At 42.8% G+C, this 17980-nt stretch overlaps 1 protein-coding gene across 2 annotated transcripts in view; it reads left to right on the forward strand.

Moving 5' to 3' along the window:
- Positions 1-17980, forward strand: part of LOC128011456 (plexin-B1) — a 78696-nt gene that overhangs the window by 36292 nt on the left and 24424 nt on the right. For both annotated transcript variants that reach the window (XM_052593891.1, XM_052593890.1), the window contains exons 2-4: positions 10330-10409; positions 12126-13221; positions 15954-16136. In XM_052593891.1, the coding sequence (XP_052449851.1) occupies positions 10396-10409; positions 12126-13221; positions 15954-16136 (1293 nt within the window). In that variant the 5' untranslated portion in view covers positions 10330-10395. The remainder of the gene's footprint in view (positions 1-10329; positions 10410-12125; positions 13222-15953; positions 16137-17980) is intronic.

A 17980-nucleotide genomic window follows, 5' to 3' on the forward strand; every position in this document is an offset into this window, starting at 1 on the left:
TTAGCTAGTGAAAGCTGCAAATTTGGACCGACATTAGTGATGAAGTCGGGCTACTCAAGCCTCTGGAAAGGTCAACAATAGTGTCTGGAATGCAGGGTATGCTGCGATGCCCCTCTACGATCAAGAGCTCTATTAATAACATAAACATGCCACTGTTTCACCCTCTCACTCTCCCTCTCCCTCACTTCTCTTTCAATTCTCACGCCTTCGTGGAAGAATCTGAAATACAACCGAGGATTGTTCGCAACAGCCATTCACCATATTTTACAGACAAATCTCCTTTCGCGGAGAGGCTAACGACATCGGTTTGATATCTGAAAAGACGTCTCATAGACTGTGAATTATGTTTCAGCCTTGCTGAATGGCCTTATTGTCCCCAGAGATGGATAAATAGCTTTCCTAATCATCCAGAGTGGCAACTTTTCATGTTCATTGTCATGCCCAATGAGGCGTGACAGCGTAACATTCTGCTAGAGGCCATAAAAATGTGGGGTCACTGCCAACCCCTCCCAGAGAGACAGAGGGGTCAGTCTCCTCTCGGCGCTGCTGTGTGAGCCGTGCCTCACGGGCCTGACGTTACCCCTCCGGTCCCAGCATCTATCTGTGCCCCTGGGAACGCTTCCAAACAATACACTCCCTTCAGCCCAGGGACGATTCGGAGGGGCCGGCTCAGAGTTTTATCCTTTAATACCGGGTGAAGTGCTTGTCATTCTTGTGTGGAATCCTTGCTCTCTCGCTCTTTCACTTTCTCCTTCCCCCTCTTCTCTCTATGACTGGTCTGTGAAGAGGAGACTCTGCATTGTGTTGGTCTTAACTGTGACTGGTGTTAAATCAACACCACCTGCATGTCTTCTCTAGTGAAGATTTAAAAGCAGTCGGCCTAACGAGCTTCTATTATTCAGGTTGCTGTTCGCTAACTGTGGAGGTTGAGCTCTTTTTGAGACCTTTTGTCTGTGCTGCTTTTCAGGGTACAGACTAATGTTGAGTGGGGGGTTTCTAAATGCTCAACAGGACCTCTTGGAGCACACCTCCAGAATCTGGTAATAGGTCAGCTTAGGGCACTTTTGTTTGTTTGGTTTGGTTAATAGCAGTTCTATTGGGGTTAAGTCATTCTCTGGCAACTTGGGTGAAATGTAGTGAATTAATTGGACGTGGGTATGTCTTAATTAGGGCCCTGTGATGTGGAAAAAGCGGACGGAATCATGGAATCCACTCCAGTCATAAAAATGGAATTTACTGTATAATGCTGCCGCCTCAATATATGAGTGTATGAACACATTAACGTAGTCTTTAGAACTTCCCTGAGAGTCTCTTCATGAGCATTTTACCATTTCTTTTGAGCAAATCTACCATCATATCATATACAAACAAAAACTGAAAGGCCTTCACATTGACTCATCAAATTAAAAGTTTTCAAAGTTTAACTTGAAGAAACTGTAACAGAAATAAATTACTTAATTTAATGATAGTACTACTACTACTAAAATGATTACTAAAACAGAATATTTACCAGAATGTTTTTTTTTTTACCAGATTTTTTATAGCCTAACACATAACAAACAATAAATCAGTAGAACAATTATATAGATTGTTATAATATAGTTATTTATTTTATTTATAGGGAAGTCGTGGCCTAATGGTTAGAGGTTTGGACTCCCAATCGAAGGGTTGTGAGTTCTAGTCTTGGGCCGGCAGGAATTGTGGGTGGCGGTAGTGCATGAACAGCTCTCTCTCCACCTTCAGTGCCATGACTTAGGTGCCCTTGAGCAAGGCACTGAACCCCCAACTGCTCCCCGGGCGCCGCAGCATAAATGGCTGCCCACTGCTCCGGGTGTGTGTTCACAGTGTGTGTGTGTGTGTGTGTGTTCACTGCTCTGTGTGTGTGCACTTCGGATGGGTTAAATGCAGAGCACAAATTCTGAGTATGGGTCACCATACTTGGCTGAATGTCACTTCACACTAAATTTTTCACTATTTTTATTAGAAAAAAATTATTTAAAAAATTGTGTAAGTTTCATCATTTCAATTAATAAGACATGCTTTTTGATTAAGATAAAAAATTTCATTTAACCATTAAAACAAAAAGAGAATGCAGAAAATTTTAAATGGAAAAACGGATTTTGGAAAAAAAAAAGTAATGTAATCGATTTCATAGGGCCTTAGGGTGTACTCACACTGCCAGTTTGAACCGTGCCCGAGTGCGTTTGACCACCAAAGCGTGAGTGCTCCGAATCGTGCCCGGGCGCGGCTCGATTGGCCGGCCCTGGCCTGCTTGGAAGAGGTGGGCCAGGGCACGGTTCAGTTGGACTCGGGCGCGGTTCGCATGCAGTGTGAGCGCTAACCGTGCCGGGGCACGGAAAAGGATGCTTTGCATCACGGTTTTGCGACGCTCCAAAACCAACATGGCAGGGAAAGGGTCGCTTTGGTCTACGGCAGAGGTGCAAAACGCATAAAAAAACTAAAAACGTCTCCGGTTACTATCGTAACCTCGGTTCCCTGAGAGGCGGGAACGAGACATTACGTCAGCTAAGACGTATATGGGAACTCTTCCCTTCTCCACTTTCACTGAAATCTTATTGGCTAACGCCAGCTGGGGACAGCTGGCCAATTGACGCGAAGCATGCAAATACTGGCGGGTAAGCGTGCAGTATAAAATGCATGGGCGCGAAAATTACGTCAGAATCACGACTGAACGCTAGCACAGCTGATCAAACAGCGACCACGGCGGCTAACGTAATGTCTCGTTCCCGCCTCTCAGGGAACCGAGGTTACGATAGTAACCGGAGACGTTCCCTCTCGAGGCGGTAACTCAACATTACGTCAGCTAAGACGTATATGGGAACTGTATAAAATCCCGCCGTGAGAGCAGTGAAGATAAGCCCTGAACGGAGTCAATCACCCTCACACAAGCAGTACAGTTCTAGCCAATGGCCGTGTCGCTAAGAGTGCTTGCATCTGATAGGCGGAACTAGGCCAATGAGACATCTGCTCCGACCCTAACAAAATATGCATAACTTCAAGCAATATATCGAAATCTGCACTAACCAGGGCAGACACAAAGCAATAAGCACTCAAGCATGAGAGTTAAACAGAGTCGACGGCGTTTGCGGTGACTGCTGCATAAACCATTTAAACCATAACACAGAGTTAGCAGCCATGGTAACTACTGTATAGCTGGTTATAACAGCTTTAATGAATAAAACTTAACTCACCGAAAAACATGTGACGCTACAGAGGGTACATCCAGCTTGTAAAACCTGGCGATTGTGTTCTGGGAAGACCAGCCAGCAGCAAAACATAAATACTGGACAGACATACCTCTAGACCAGGCCCATCAGGAAGCATTTATAATGTCCTCGCAGAATGAGCTCTGATGTTGAGGGGGTAATCCTTCCCCTGGCATTTGATAGCGTCCACGATCCAGTGAGAAAGTCTCTGTTTAGAAACAGCACGTCCCTTATTACATCCACCAAGCACACGAACAGCTGGTCCGACTGACGAAAGGCGGCCGAGCAATTCATATACATCCGTAAAACCCTAACAGGGTCCCGGCGCTCTGAGTATCAGCGTCGCGCGAGGCTGACGGCTCAACAGATAAGGCGGGCAGGGAAACAAAACGGTGTATTGAGTGACTTCGAAACGAAACCCGGTCTCGGCCGGAGAGTGACATTACAGTCGCCAGGCCCGAAACCAATGCAATATCGTTCACCAAACACTCACGAAATTCTCCAAGGCACTTCGCTGAGGCGAGAGCAAGAGGCAAGGCAGTCTTCAGGGAAGCTCCTTAACCGCAATCGAAGCTAATGGCTCGAACGGTAATAAGAGATAGAGCCCTCAAAACTAGAGCGAAATCCCACGGCGGCACGGAGGGCGGCCATGAAGTACACAATCCACTTGCTCCCCTGAGAAAACTGAATACCAGAGCGTGCTTACCGATCGTTTACCCGTAACCGGGGAACGAAAGCGGCAATAGCAGTCACATACACCTTCAGCGTGGATGGTTTCAAACTCCCGCTATCCAACTGTGCTGTAGAAAGCGCAAAACATCCGACACGGAACAGGTCCCCGGGTCAATATAAATGTTCTCGCACCATTTTGTGAAAACTCACCACTTCTGCGCGTAGCAGCGAATGTTTGATGATGCTCGCGTCTCAGTAAGTGTGTTTAGCACTCGTCAGTGCAGAGCGTCCCGCTCATTAGGGTCCCCGCAGCGGCCACACATGAAGGTTCCACAGCTCGGGGCTGGGGTGCTATATTGTGCCATTCGCCTGAGACAGCAGGTCCTGCTTGAGGGGGATTCGCCATGGGGGAGCCATCAGTAACTCTCTCAGGTCCGCGAACCAGGGCTGATTCGGCCAGTTCGGGGCCACGAGTATAACTGATGCTTTCTCCTCCCTGATTTTGCACAACACAGGCAGAATCTTCACAGGAGGGAACCGGTAAGCCTGGCTTCCGGCCAGCGCGATGTCAGAGCATCTCCCAGCAGGGGGGAGTGAGATAGCAAACGTGTTCTCGCTCGTGGCAAACAATCCACTTCCTCCCTCCCAAATCATTAGATCTGATCTTGGGTGAAGCCAACATCTCCTTAAGGAATCCCGTTCCTCAAAAGCATGCTCACTCCACGGTTCAAAGTACCGGGGATGTGCGACGCTCCTATGGAGATTAAGTGTCGGTCCGCCCACAACAGGAAACTCGCTGCCTGTTTGAATAGAGCTCTGGAGCGCACGCCGCCCTGGCGATTTATGTACGAGACCACAGACGTGTTGTCGGTTTGAATCAGTACATGTTTCCGCTCCAATCTCGACCGAAAGGCTTGCAGGGATATTAGGACACCGCTTCCATTATTCCAAACGGTTTTGTGTCACCTTCTCTGTGACTCTGACCACAGGCCCAGACGGACTGCTCCCCGGCCTAGATCGCGTTCGTAGAGAAAAGAACTCCTGGGCTGAACATATCCGGGCTGTTCCACGGTCTCAGAGTGCTGACGCAACTGTGAATGACCGTAAGTGCTTGTGGACCGAAGACCACGCCCTCGGCGGAACTCGAGTTACAGCCAAAACTTTAGCGGCCGCAATGTAGCAGACCCAGATGGCACACTGAAGAAGCCGCCGCCATCAGTCCCAGAAGCCTCTGAAATTCCCTCAGTGCAAACGACCTGCCCAGTCAGAAACAGCGCAGAGTCGATGAAATGCTCTAGAGAGAGATGGGCTCGCATCGCCATCGAGTCCAAACATATTCTCAGATATGTTACAGTCCGACTCGTAAAAACACGCTCTTCTGCATATTCACACGCAGTCCCAGCGTATCCAAACGGCGAAGCATTGTTTCCACGTGACTGATAGCACATCTCTTGAGTGGGCTAAAATCAGCCAATCGTCCAGATAATTCAACATGCGCATTCCGCTCGATCTGAGGGGAAATTTCGCTCTATCGCTCTCTCTCGAGCAGACTGAGAACTTCCTGTCGCAGAACAGGACGGTTTTGGGGCAAAGTCAGTGACGGGACCACGCCATTGAAGCGGGGAGGTCTGCGTTTGAATTGGAGAGAATATCCGTCGTGAATTATTCCCAGTATCCACGGTGAAACGCCCGGGATAGCCCTCTTACCGTCCATGAGATGACACGGCCGACGCGTTAGGTCTACAGCCACTGATGGCTTATTTTAATGAGGGCCCCGCCCCCGCCCCCGCCCCCGCGAGGCTGGAAGCACTGGCGGGAGGGCGGGCGCGTCGCTAAATGGTGTGACACTCTTGCGCCATCATGAGGCCATTATAATCATGGACTGTGGCTCTGCGCTGTTTGAGACAGGGCGAGTGACACAACGTTGGGTGCAAGAATTTGTATATATGCTTCTTTAGTACAATTTTTACTCACAAAAACATCATTTAAACACATATAGCAATCGTCACCCATAGTGATGTGGGGGACATGATGCATGTTTCTTTGTGGTGTTGGCACTCTCGCTCCTTCGCGAGGCCATTATAATAATAGGTTGTGGCTCTGCACTGTTCTGAGACAGGGCGAGTGACACAGAGATGAGTGTAAGAGGAAGTAAAGCTTTTAGTTGATTGTAACATGCTTTTATTGTGGAACTCACACAAACAGCATTCAAACATAGCAATCGTCGCCCGAAGAAACATGGGGGACATGATGCATCTGAACATTGAGGGTGACACCGTGTTCATGTGGTGTTGGCACTCTCGCGAGGCCAGTATAATCATGGGTTGTGGCTCTGCACTGTTCTGAGACAGGGCGAGTGACACAGTGATGAGTGTAAGAGGCAGTAAAGTTCTTTCGCTGATTGTATACCTGTTTTATTGTGGAACTCACACAAACAGCATTCAAACAGACATAGCAATCGTCGCCCGAAGAAACATGGGGGACATGATGCATTTGAACATTGAGGGTGACACCGTGTTTATGTGGTGTTGGCACTCTCGCGAGGCCAGTAATCATGGGTTGTGGCTCTGCACTGTTCTGAGACAGGGCGAGTGACACAGAGATGAGTGTAAGAGGAAGTAAAGCTCTTTAGTTGATTGTAACATGCTTTTATTGTGGAACTCACACAAACAGCATTCAAACAGACATAGCAATCGTCGCCCGAAGAAACATGGGGGACATGATGCATCTGAACATTGAGGGAGACACCGTGTTTATGTGGTGTTGGCACTCTCGCGAGGCCAGTATAATCATGGGTTGTGGCTCTGCACTGATCTGAGACAGGGCGAGTGACACAGAGATGAGTGTAAGAGGCAGTAAAGCTCTTTCGCTGATTGTATACCTGCTTTTATTGTGGAACTCACACAAACAGCATTCAAACAGACATAGCAATCGTCGCCCGAAGGAAATGGGGGACATGATGCATATGAACATGGCGCTTGGGGGCGGGGCCTCCCGCTGACTCACTCTTTCACCGTCAGGGAGACGGCTCGTATGGCGCGCTGGCTCTCTCGCGGCGCGGGGTCCTAAACTGACCCTGATGTTACCTTCCAGGTTCTTACCACTGCTGGTTTCGGCAGAAACGAGCGTCCGGTTCAGAGCGGGGTGCCACTGCGGGTTATTTTAGCTGGTTTCAGAGCCTGGCCCGGTGCATAAGAATCTCGCAGAAGAGGACTGGGGTGAGCGACGGGGTATCACATGGCTCATACTTTGGCGCGCTTTCTGCGTCTCTGAGAATAGCTCCATGACGTCACCAAAGAGGCCGGAGGGAGCAACTGGAACGTTTAGGAGCGGCCTACGGTCCGCGTCTTTCAGGACAGCTAGGGAAGCCATAGGTGCCTGTAAAGATGACCATGAGCTCCGTGAAACAGCTCAGCAGAGCGCTTAATAGCAATCAGCGCGAGATCAGTTGCCGCGATCCTGATGACGTCAGAGCTACTGTGCCGCCATTTGCCTGAAACACCTTGAGTATTGCCCTGGCAAAGAGCAGAAGCTGCACTCGCTCTTTCTAGACTGTGGTCCGGACCAAAAGCAGAGGGAGACGAGCACAGGTGTGTGGTAACAGTCTCCTAGACGGGGGGGGGGAGGGTTTCCGTCCCGTCCACGTGCGTGATATGGCCTTCGTAGCAGAGTGGGTGCGCGCCGATTGGGGTGCAGCCCACGATTTCACCACGAGCTCTTGCATGCCTAAATGCCATCTGGTAGCAGCTCGACTGGAGGAGCCACGAGTCTAGTTACCTATCACAGGCTCGTCATGTGCGTTGCAAGCGAGACTCAGCTCCGAGACGACCTTTCCGAAGACCCTGACGAGCTTCTCCTGGAGGTCTCAGGGCCCTCTTGGTCGGGGCGGTCCCACTGAGAGGCCCAAACCTTTTCCGACGTCGAAGCGACATGGAGTCGTTTTCTTCGCCAGTACCGAAGAGGACGAAGTTCGCGGAAGCTATAGTCCACCACGCCGACGTCAAACTCGTCTTCGGGCGGGGGAGGGCCCACCAGCGGCTCGCTGGCGGCAGTGGGCCTCATTCCCGCCGTCCTCCGAGCCACTCTGGCTCTGAGGGCGCGCACTGGCAGCTCGGTACAGTGGGCGCAAGTGTTGTCCGTGTGAGAATCCCAAGCAGGTCACACAGAACTGTTGAAGGTCAGAATCTAGCATTAGCAGCCATCGGATGCGGAGAGGAAAAACAGGGTGAGTAGTCCTCTATTGCAACTTCCACGATGACTTAGATAAGACTTCTAGCGTGAAGAAAGAGATTCTGACGTAATTTTCGCGCCCATGCATTTTATACTGCACGCTTACCCGCCAGTATTTGCATGCTTCGCGTCAATTGGCCAGCTGTCCCCAGCTGGCGTTAGCCAATAAGATTTCAGTGAAAGTGGAGAAGGGAAGAGTTCCCATATACGTCTTAGCTGACGTAATGTTGAGTTACCGCCTCGAGAGGGAACTGCAAAGTCCTTGCTGCACTTCAGCTGGTATCTTGCAAACATCCTCATACGAGCAGCACGATTACGTGAAAATGTTCGCGCCACTAAGGCGACACATCTGTTTAACAACAGGCTGTGGACCAAACAACACAAAATTATCCACAAAGAAAACAGAGCGATGCACTCCATTGTGTTAAGAGAGAGCCGCTCTTCCTGTTTATCCCGAAACCGTCGCACCATAATGACGTAAGCGTGCTCCGGCACGAATGCTGAAACCCTATGTGAGTGCAGGCCAGAGGGGGAGTGGGGAGGGGGGACAATCGTACTCGGGCCCGGTTCATGGCAACCGTGCCTAGTGTGAGTACACCCTTACTTTATATAGGGGTTTGGCAAAAGCACACAGTCGGTTAGCTTTAGCATGTTGTTGCTAACAAGCCTGTCATTAGTTGTCTACTTTAGTTGTTTAGTTTTTGCAGCTATTTTGGCGCTTGAAACATTTTCTAACAAATTGTACACTTAATGAAATACTTTCTGCAAATTATGTTTCAAATGCTGTACTATATGTTTCAAATTAGGCACATTCATATGAGCTGACTCAGGTCGTATCAGTGGGCTAGAGACATTCTACTTAAGGTGGTCTTTTGGCAGATCATAATCATACAGCATGGACATTAAAATAAGTGGCTTTTAAGAGTCTTTTCTTTTGATCGAGAATAAGACATGCCAAACAAATTACTCTTATTAGCCTTTTTCTTTTCAGTACTATCACTAAAAAGAGCCTGCTCATAAACTATGGTCTTTTGCTCAGGAATCAGACCCAAAAATTACGTTTTTCCAAAAGTTGCTCACCATCATGTCATTCCAAACCCATAAGATCTTCGTTCATCTTCGATGAACAGAATAAGATATTTTTAATGAAATCCGAATACCACATTCAAGGCCCATAAATTTAGTAAGGACATTGTTAAAATAGTTCAAGTGTCATCAGCGGTTCAACCTAAATGTTACAATGCTTCAAGAATACTTTTTTTGCACAAAGAAAACAAAAATAACATCTTTATACAACAATTTCTTCTCTTGCGTGTCAGTAATCACTGCAGATTCACAAGAGTACCACTGTGTCACATTCAGTATTGACATTATCCCAGTATTTTTTGTTGTTCAAATACTTTCTCAATTTCAAAATATTTGTTAATTGAACCATTACAGAACAAGAGTTGTTTGGTTCATTTTGATTCAACCTCCCACTATTATTTTAAAATCATTCAGTATCGAAAATACAGTTTCAAAGTTGGGAGATTATACTCCAGAATTGCTGCATAGTCATTACTGGTTCAGATCATTTTTTAGCAGGAAATGGCCAAACCAAGAAAAGACAACTGAGTAAGGCCATCATGTCAAAATTAATAAGAATAATCCTCTTATTCACTGACCTGCAGTCACTCTTGTGAGTGTCCCTATACTGTGCATTTAAACTGTGCCCATTTATTCAATGATGACTTGGAGAAAGAGGTCAGAAGTGGACGAGTGAATATGGGAAACGAACGAAAGATTGCTCCACTTAGGGAAATGGAGAATCAGGGGTGATGCTGAGCCATAACACAAGTAATCAAATCACATTATTTCACTTTTTTTCTTATTGATTGTTTAGGTCGGCTTGAATTGCTTCAAGAAAGTGGAGACTACTACCCTATAATGGCTTCTTATTAATCACATCTAATTCATATAAAACTTCATCGACAGTTTTCCTCAGAGTAAAGGATCTCTGCCAAACTGCTACTGCAGAGCAATGCATTAGGGCTTCGATGGTGACTTAGAGCCTATATCATCCAATTTCCTGTCAGGGAAGGATTGCTCAGCTCAACAGCTGTGTCTCCCCTGAGCCACAATGGCATTAATCCTGCTCTCTTCAGATTGCTCAATGCCGCTCTGTGTAAGAGCTAACCGGCATGTTTTTCTACCCTCACAGACTGTCTCCACAGGCATGTGCTATGCAACTGGATAATCAAGAGGACAGCAGCCTCCCGAACATTATATGTCTGACAGATGGTATGTGTGATAATTTCCCATCATATTTCATAAATATGGATGTTTTTACAGGCCTTGTCTGAAAATCGTTACCCTGTGCCAAAGTGATAATTCATGCATGTAGTAGACCACTCTATTGTGCAGTAGTCAACATTTGAAGTGGATCAAAACCTTTCATCAAAGTTGTCCTAAAACTTAAAACCAAAATTCGTTCTTGTGTTTGAACAACTTTGATGAATTTTTTCATCAAATGTTGACTATTGTATGTAAGTATCCACTAGTAAATCCATGAGACAAATAACATGGGAATACTTTGGTATTCTTTTTTTTAAGAACTTTATTATTGTTATTTTGGCATTGTACCAAATTAATATTTAGTTTTCAGTTTATTTATTTATATATTGATAGATTTATTGACTGATTTTTGTACATGTACAATAATGGTAATGCATTATTTTATTTTTTTTATTATTATTTTACATGCACTATGATAATACCATACTTTTGGAAATTTACCATGGTAACACTGGCCTTTATTTTAAATCCCATTTCTAATTTATTTAAATACGTACAAAAACATGGTACACATTTAAGGTTATATCACCATGGTACCATGTCCAAAAAAAACAACAAAACAAAAATACTACAATACTGTTTGTTTATATGTTTACACTTACATTGTATATGTTTATATTTATTTGATTTATACATGTTTATTTGATAATATAAAAAAAAAAAAAGTACCATTTAAATGAATATGCATGATTTAAATTTATACTTTGAATGAATATGAATATCGGTCACTTTTGTGTAGAGGTCAATCGATCAGTTTTGCTGATTAATCGGCACCCATATCCAATTGCTGGAGAAGTATTGTTCATTGTTATTGTTAGAGGTGCTCCGATCACGATCGGCCGATCGTTAATGCGCATCTCGTCAGTAAAGCCGGTTCTCTAATCAGCTGTTAATTCCAAATCCACTTCCAAATCCACTTCATTTTCAGCGTTTTTTGGCGCATCTTCTCAGTTAACAACGGCTCTGTGTCGTAACAGCTGCTCTATGTGAAATCACGCACCTGATGGAACTAACCGCTGATTAGAGAACCGTCTTTACTGACGAGATGCGCATAACGATCGGCCGATCGTGATCGGAGCACCCCTAGTTATTGTTATATTATGAAGAACATTAACTAATACATTTTTACATTTTACAATAGTATCTGTTAACATTAGTTAATGCACAATTAACTAACATGAATTATCCAAGTATAATTACTATTTATTTTTTATTTTTTAAGTTTATTTACTATTTCGCTTAAAAAGTACAGTACAGTTTTTTATTTTGTAATAAATTACAGCACTATTTTTCTATTATGTTGGCTTTCATTCAGTATCCAAAAACTATTGGTTGATAATTTGGTTATTGATAAGTGTAGTCCAACCTGGTTATTGGTAAAATCCACCTCTAGTACTTTGATATATATCAAAATGCCAAAATATTTCAATTTTTATTTTATTAAGTACGTATGTTATTTTATTTACTATATTCCTTTCTACAAGACATATTATTTTGCTTTGTTCATGACAGGTCCTGTCTAATATAACTAAATAAAATAAAAAACTGACAATTCTTTATAATTAGGAATGAATAATACTAATTCCAACATGTCTTTGATTATCTCTACTATGCTTGGCTCTGTCCTGCGAGCTAATACTAACTCGTTTCACATGCGATCAGTGTTTTTGCAGTGCAGTGTGGGATGGCCCTCGTCTTGACCCTGCTTCAGTTCCTCGTCCTGGCTGTTCTGGGGGTCCACAGCAGTTACCCTCGCTTCTCCTCCAACGACACGGTCTTCCAGCACCTGGCATTGCACCCTGACCCCAGCATAGGTACGGTCTACGTGGGGGCCCGGGACCATCTGTTTCAGCTCGCTGGCCTTGATGGCCTCCGTCTTGAAGTGGATGAGAAAACCGGCCCGGTGAGAGACAGCAAGGACTGTCTGCCTCCGGTTACCCTGGAGAACTGCCCTCAGGCTGGGCTCGTTAACAATCACAACAAGCTTCTGTTAGTGGATCCATATTCCCTCCAGCTCATCACCTGTGGGAGCGTACACCAGGGCACCTGCCAGAAACGCAGCCTAGCCAATGTGAACGAAGTCCTCTTCTCTGCCGAGAGACCTGTTGATACGCAGTATGTGGCGGCTAACGACCCTACGGTGTCAACGGTCGGGCTCGTGGTGCGACCGCAAGACAAAGATCCGGTCCTTTATGTGGGACGAGGCTACACCAGCAGTCATCCGCCAGTTTCCACTCGCCAACTTTCGACAGAGCCGGTGTTTTCCTACGAGGAAACTGCTAAGCTCGCTGTAGCCGGGCGCCTCTCGGAGTACGATCACAATTTTGTCACAACCTTTGCGCGACGCAACCACGTCTACTTTTTGTTCTATAGACGCGACCTAAAAGCATCAAGGGAATATCGTACATATGTGGCACGGGTGTGTTTGGACGATCAGGCGTATTACTCCTACGTTGAGGTACCGCTAATTTGTCACTCGAACTCAACACCATGGAACTATAATTTCCTCCAGGGGGCGCAGGTGGGCGGTGAGGAATCTGGACGCTCGCAGGTTTTGATGGGAGTCTTTTCTAGGGGGGTTAGTGCTGCTAATGGACCCGGGGAGGAATCTGCATTGTGTGTGTACTCTCTGGATGAAGTGGACCGTAGTATTGATGCTACACGAGATCTGTGCTACACGCAAAATGGGAAGAAAGATGGCGATAAGGTGGCATACATTGAATATGATGTTAAATCCAACTGTGCTTACCTGCCTACGGTGAGTAAATAGATGGAGAGTTTTTAATATTATTTTAAAGTTCTCCCCAAAATGGAAATTCAGTCATTAATTACTCAGCCTCATGTCGTTCCAAACCTGTTAGACCTTCATTCATCTTCAGAACACAAATTAAGATATTTTGATGAAATCCGAGAGCTTTCTGACTCTGCATAGACAGCAACACAACTGACATGTTCAAGGCCCAGAAACATAGTAGGCACATCGTTAAAATAATCCATGTGTCCTCAGTAGTTCAATCTTCATTTTATAAAGCTACAAGAATACTTTTTGTCCGCAAAGAAAACAAAACTAACAACTTTATTCAACAATTACTTCCCTGAAATCTTATTCTTTTTTGGGCCAAATCTCAACATCCAGTCAACAACCAGCACAAGTACCACTGTTTTCCTGAAATATGTTTTACTTGCATTTATATCACAATACAAATGAAAAGATGTGTCTCTACTTCCTTTTCATCACTTCTTTAATATAAAATAATTTTTACATTTAAAAAATAAATATTTTGATGTTTAGTTTTACGTGTACGTGATTATAGTTGGAGACAACATGGTCATTTAAATGCTTAAGATGAAATATGACAGGATGTAAAAATCTATGTAAATATAATAGCATTTTTAGGATACATAAAATTTTACTTCGTATTAGAGGTGGCATTATGATCAAAATAATTTAATTTAATTTAATAATCAGAGTAATTTAATTTCATTACAACATTTGGATATCACAGTACAGTTGTGTATATTTTATTTTATCTTTGCTATTAAAAAAGATATCATTCCACCCATCCCTAGTCATGAAATTACTTTTAGCAAGACAAAGGAGAATTTTATGTTATTTCAAAATGTAATTTCCAACACATATGACACTATATGTCATGTGAGATGTGGTAGAAATTACATACACAATTTTCAAAAATAAACAAACCAAAAAAACATAAATGACCGAATTCTTCTGTGATATGCGATGCTTTAAGACAATGTTAGTATAGACACTGTATTAGGCAAAAATTGTAATCCAGTGTTAAAAGTGGCCTGAGCCTAGGCATAAATAAGAAAAACCTTGTAGAGGTAAAAAAAAAAAAAAAAAAATTATTTTTTATGCTAGAAATGTATTTGTTTTGTCACAATTGATAATGGCACTTAAAGTGTTCCTTTTATAGGAATATTTGATAGTGGCTGTTCACTTGTACACTGTCTTCGCATTGAAACATTATACTTATAAATGATCCCTATAATTAGGTTTTGAGGTCAGCCGTTTCCACATAATCATCATAGTAGTTTAACTTTCTTTGAAAAGCATGGGAAAATGGGGAAAGGATGCCCGCAGCATAACTCTAGGGAACTGGACCGCCTCATTTTCCTCCAACAGTATATTTAAACTAAAATCTATCCTAATTTAGATGCATTGCTCATCATTAATTCTCAGGCAGATTGCTTTCGCTCATACGATTCTGCCTGCCATAATCTGAGTGAATTATGTTTTGACTCTTTGATGAGCATTAGTCCTAACAAGACCTTAAGACAAATCAAAGAACTCAAGGATTCTGGCTCACAGGCGAACAGCCTCCTCATGACCTCCATATATTTGTCAACTCAGCATCCAGAACCCAGCCTGCTCAGTCCTAAACAGAGTTATTCGGATCAATAAACCCCAAGCTCAAACTACTGATGTCTGCTAGAAAAGAGGGTAGGAAGGAGAAACACACGTCTGAGGAGGGTTCGATGTCTAGAAGACTTATCGAAAGGATAGAATTGCCTGTTAAAGGGATAGTTTAGCTAAAAAGGCAGATTCTTACATCTTTTACTTACCAACATGGTATATAAATCCATATGACTTTATTTATTTTATGGAATGCTAAAGAAGATATTTAGCATAATGTTCATGCTGCACTTTTAAATTAAATAAAAGTAAATTGGGATGGACACTCATTCTCCAGAAATTAAATAAGAGATGTTATTTACTAGATTGTTAATGTAGCACAATAGCCGTCTTGTTATTGTGACAACTTCATTTTTGCTTTTGCTCAAATAATTACTGTAAATATGACTTAGGACATGAAATATAATGCTCAAGTCAAAGTACAAAGTACTTGCTTTATGGTGCTTTTTTTGGAGTTCGACCGACCCTGGTCTCCATCCACTTTCATTGAACGGGAAAGAGCAGCTTGAACATTCTTCAAAACATCTCTTTCTGCGTTCCACTGAAGAAAGAAAGTCATATGGTTTTTTCAACACGAGGTTGAATAAGTGATGACAGACGTTTAGCATTAACACAATTCCTTTTAAGGAGGATGTTACTGATCCACAGACAAACACCGCCACCCAAATACAGCATTCTTGGTGTTTCTAGCAAATCCTCAAACACTGAAACACATTTCCTGATCCCCAGTCTGGTACACAAACAGATCACTTCTGATAATGAGGGAACATAGTATGACATGCAAGCTAGATTTTATCAAAGACCGCTGGAGCAGATTTGATAGCGTTAGACTCAAAGAAAGGAGCAGCCTTGCCATCCTAGTGTGAGACCAAGATAATCTTCATCTAATCTGGCTTTCTCAACTAAGAGGATTTGACAGCCTTGAGGCTATAGACTGAGAACTAAACCCTTACCCTTTTGCAGAGTTTATTATTACACAACATGAAACTGGATTAGGTCACAATGGTTTTGCCAAAACCAAAGTCACGAATACTTGTTTTTGTCTCCCACAGAACACCCTGAAGGCTTATCCCTGTGGCTCGGACCACACCCCGAGTCCAATGGCGAGCTGGAAGCCTGTTGTAGCTGAAGCCGTGTTGAACAGCTCATCCACCCGTCTCACTGCTGTCACCGTTAGTGTACGGGAGGGGCACACCATTGTTTTCTTGGGTGACTCCAAAGGCTATTTGCATAAGGTATGTGACATGAAATTTAGCCGTTTGACTGGTCATTTCTAAAATAATTTATTTTTGATTTATAGTAAACCACTAGGGAAATATTAGTCCACTTAATATGGTAATATTATCTGTCTACTTCAGCAGACGGAAAGAGATTTTGCCTGCAGGGTGAATGTGTCATATCCCAACATAGTGCTGAAACAGCAAACATAAGGCTTTCTGTGTTTCCTCAGTTGGACCGCAGAGCAGGCTTCACCACAATCCACGCTATATGAAACACTGTATTTGCTGGGGTAGTGATTGCTCAGAGACCACCGAAGACTTAGATTGACACCGCTTGTAAATTCACAGTGAGCTGAAGTTTAAACACAGGCCAAGTTGCATCTAGGCCTTGCACTGACTGGATTCGCATGCCACAGTGGGCAAAGGTTAAACCGTAGTGTTTGGTTAAATCTGAGTGACATTGCCTGACCCAAGCCTCCCTTTGACAGCCATCCACTGTTCTCTGCTGTTTTGACACATTTTGCCAAGTCAGTGTCATTGTTCACAAGCATGTATGACATTTTTAGTGGAAGACATGTGATGCATTTAGACAACCTTTTTGGGTAACACTTTATAATAACTGCACACTATTAATCATTAATTAAGCATTAGTAAACAGATAATTCATAATTTATAAAGCATTAATAGACAGTAATAAGCAGTTTATAAATACAGATATAAATGGTTTATTCTTGATTTAAAAGCATATCTATAATGTGTTTAATAATTGTATTTTCATACTTTATTCATGATCAATTTATCATTTCTCAATGAAGTATAGCATTATTTACAAACCAGTTATTTAGGAGTTGCCAGTGATTCATAAGATCACAAGAAATGTAGCAAAATTCAGGTAGTTATAAAGCATTTAGTAATGGTCAGTTAACTATTTATGTGAGCTCATCTAAAGTGAGGACTAGTTATGCCTTATAAAGCATTTATAATTGTTTTTAAAGGCTCAGTTATCTTCTAAACAAAAAACGGAAACACATCACAACACAATGATACAGAACATATAAATATTAACAGCCTTTAAATCTCATTTGTAAAAGCTTTACAAGGAATAAATAGTCCTCACTTTAGATGAGCTCACAAAAATAGTTAACTAACAACTACATATGTTTTATAACTACCTAAATTAACCCTGAATTACAGTAGAAATACATGTTAATAAACCATTTATTAACACTATAAGTTACTATTACTAAATGTCTGAATAAAAAGATGTATGAATGCACATTTAAATAGTTTATTAATCATTTACTTACAATTTCTATGTGATCTTATGAACCACTGACAACTCCTTAATAACTGGTGTGTAAATAATGCTATACTTAATTTAGAAATGATAAATTGATCATTAATAAAGTATGAAAAAACAATTATTAAATACATTATAGATATGCTTTTAAATCAGGTATAAAGCATTTATATCTGTATTTATAAACTGCTCATAAATGTCTATTAATGCTTTATAAATGACGAATTAACTGTTTCCTAATGCATAACTAATGATTAATAGCATGCAGTTATTATAAAGTGTTACCGTTCATTGTAATGTAAAGAGTATTTTATAAGTAACACATACATTGTTATTCATCAGCTCATAAAATCGTATAAATGTGTTTATAAAATAAAAATCTGACATCAGTCATATTTGTATTTTTCCCTCACAAACACACTTGCAGGTAGACCTCCTCTAACTCTACATCTACACAGCTACTCAGTCTTGCATGATACGATAATGTTGCAATGCATGATTCCTCCTGCAGTAGACTGTGGCCGACAGTTTGTCAATGCTAATCCAGTTAAATGCAAAC

This window comes from Carassius gibelio, chromosome B23 (assembly GCF_023724105.1).
Source record: "Carassius gibelio isolate Cgi1373 ecotype wild population from Czech Republic chromosome B23, carGib1.2-hapl.c, whole genome shotgun sequence".
NCBI classification, from domain to species: domain Eukaryota; kingdom Metazoa; phylum Chordata; class Actinopteri; order Cypriniformes; family Cyprinidae; genus Carassius; species Carassius gibelio.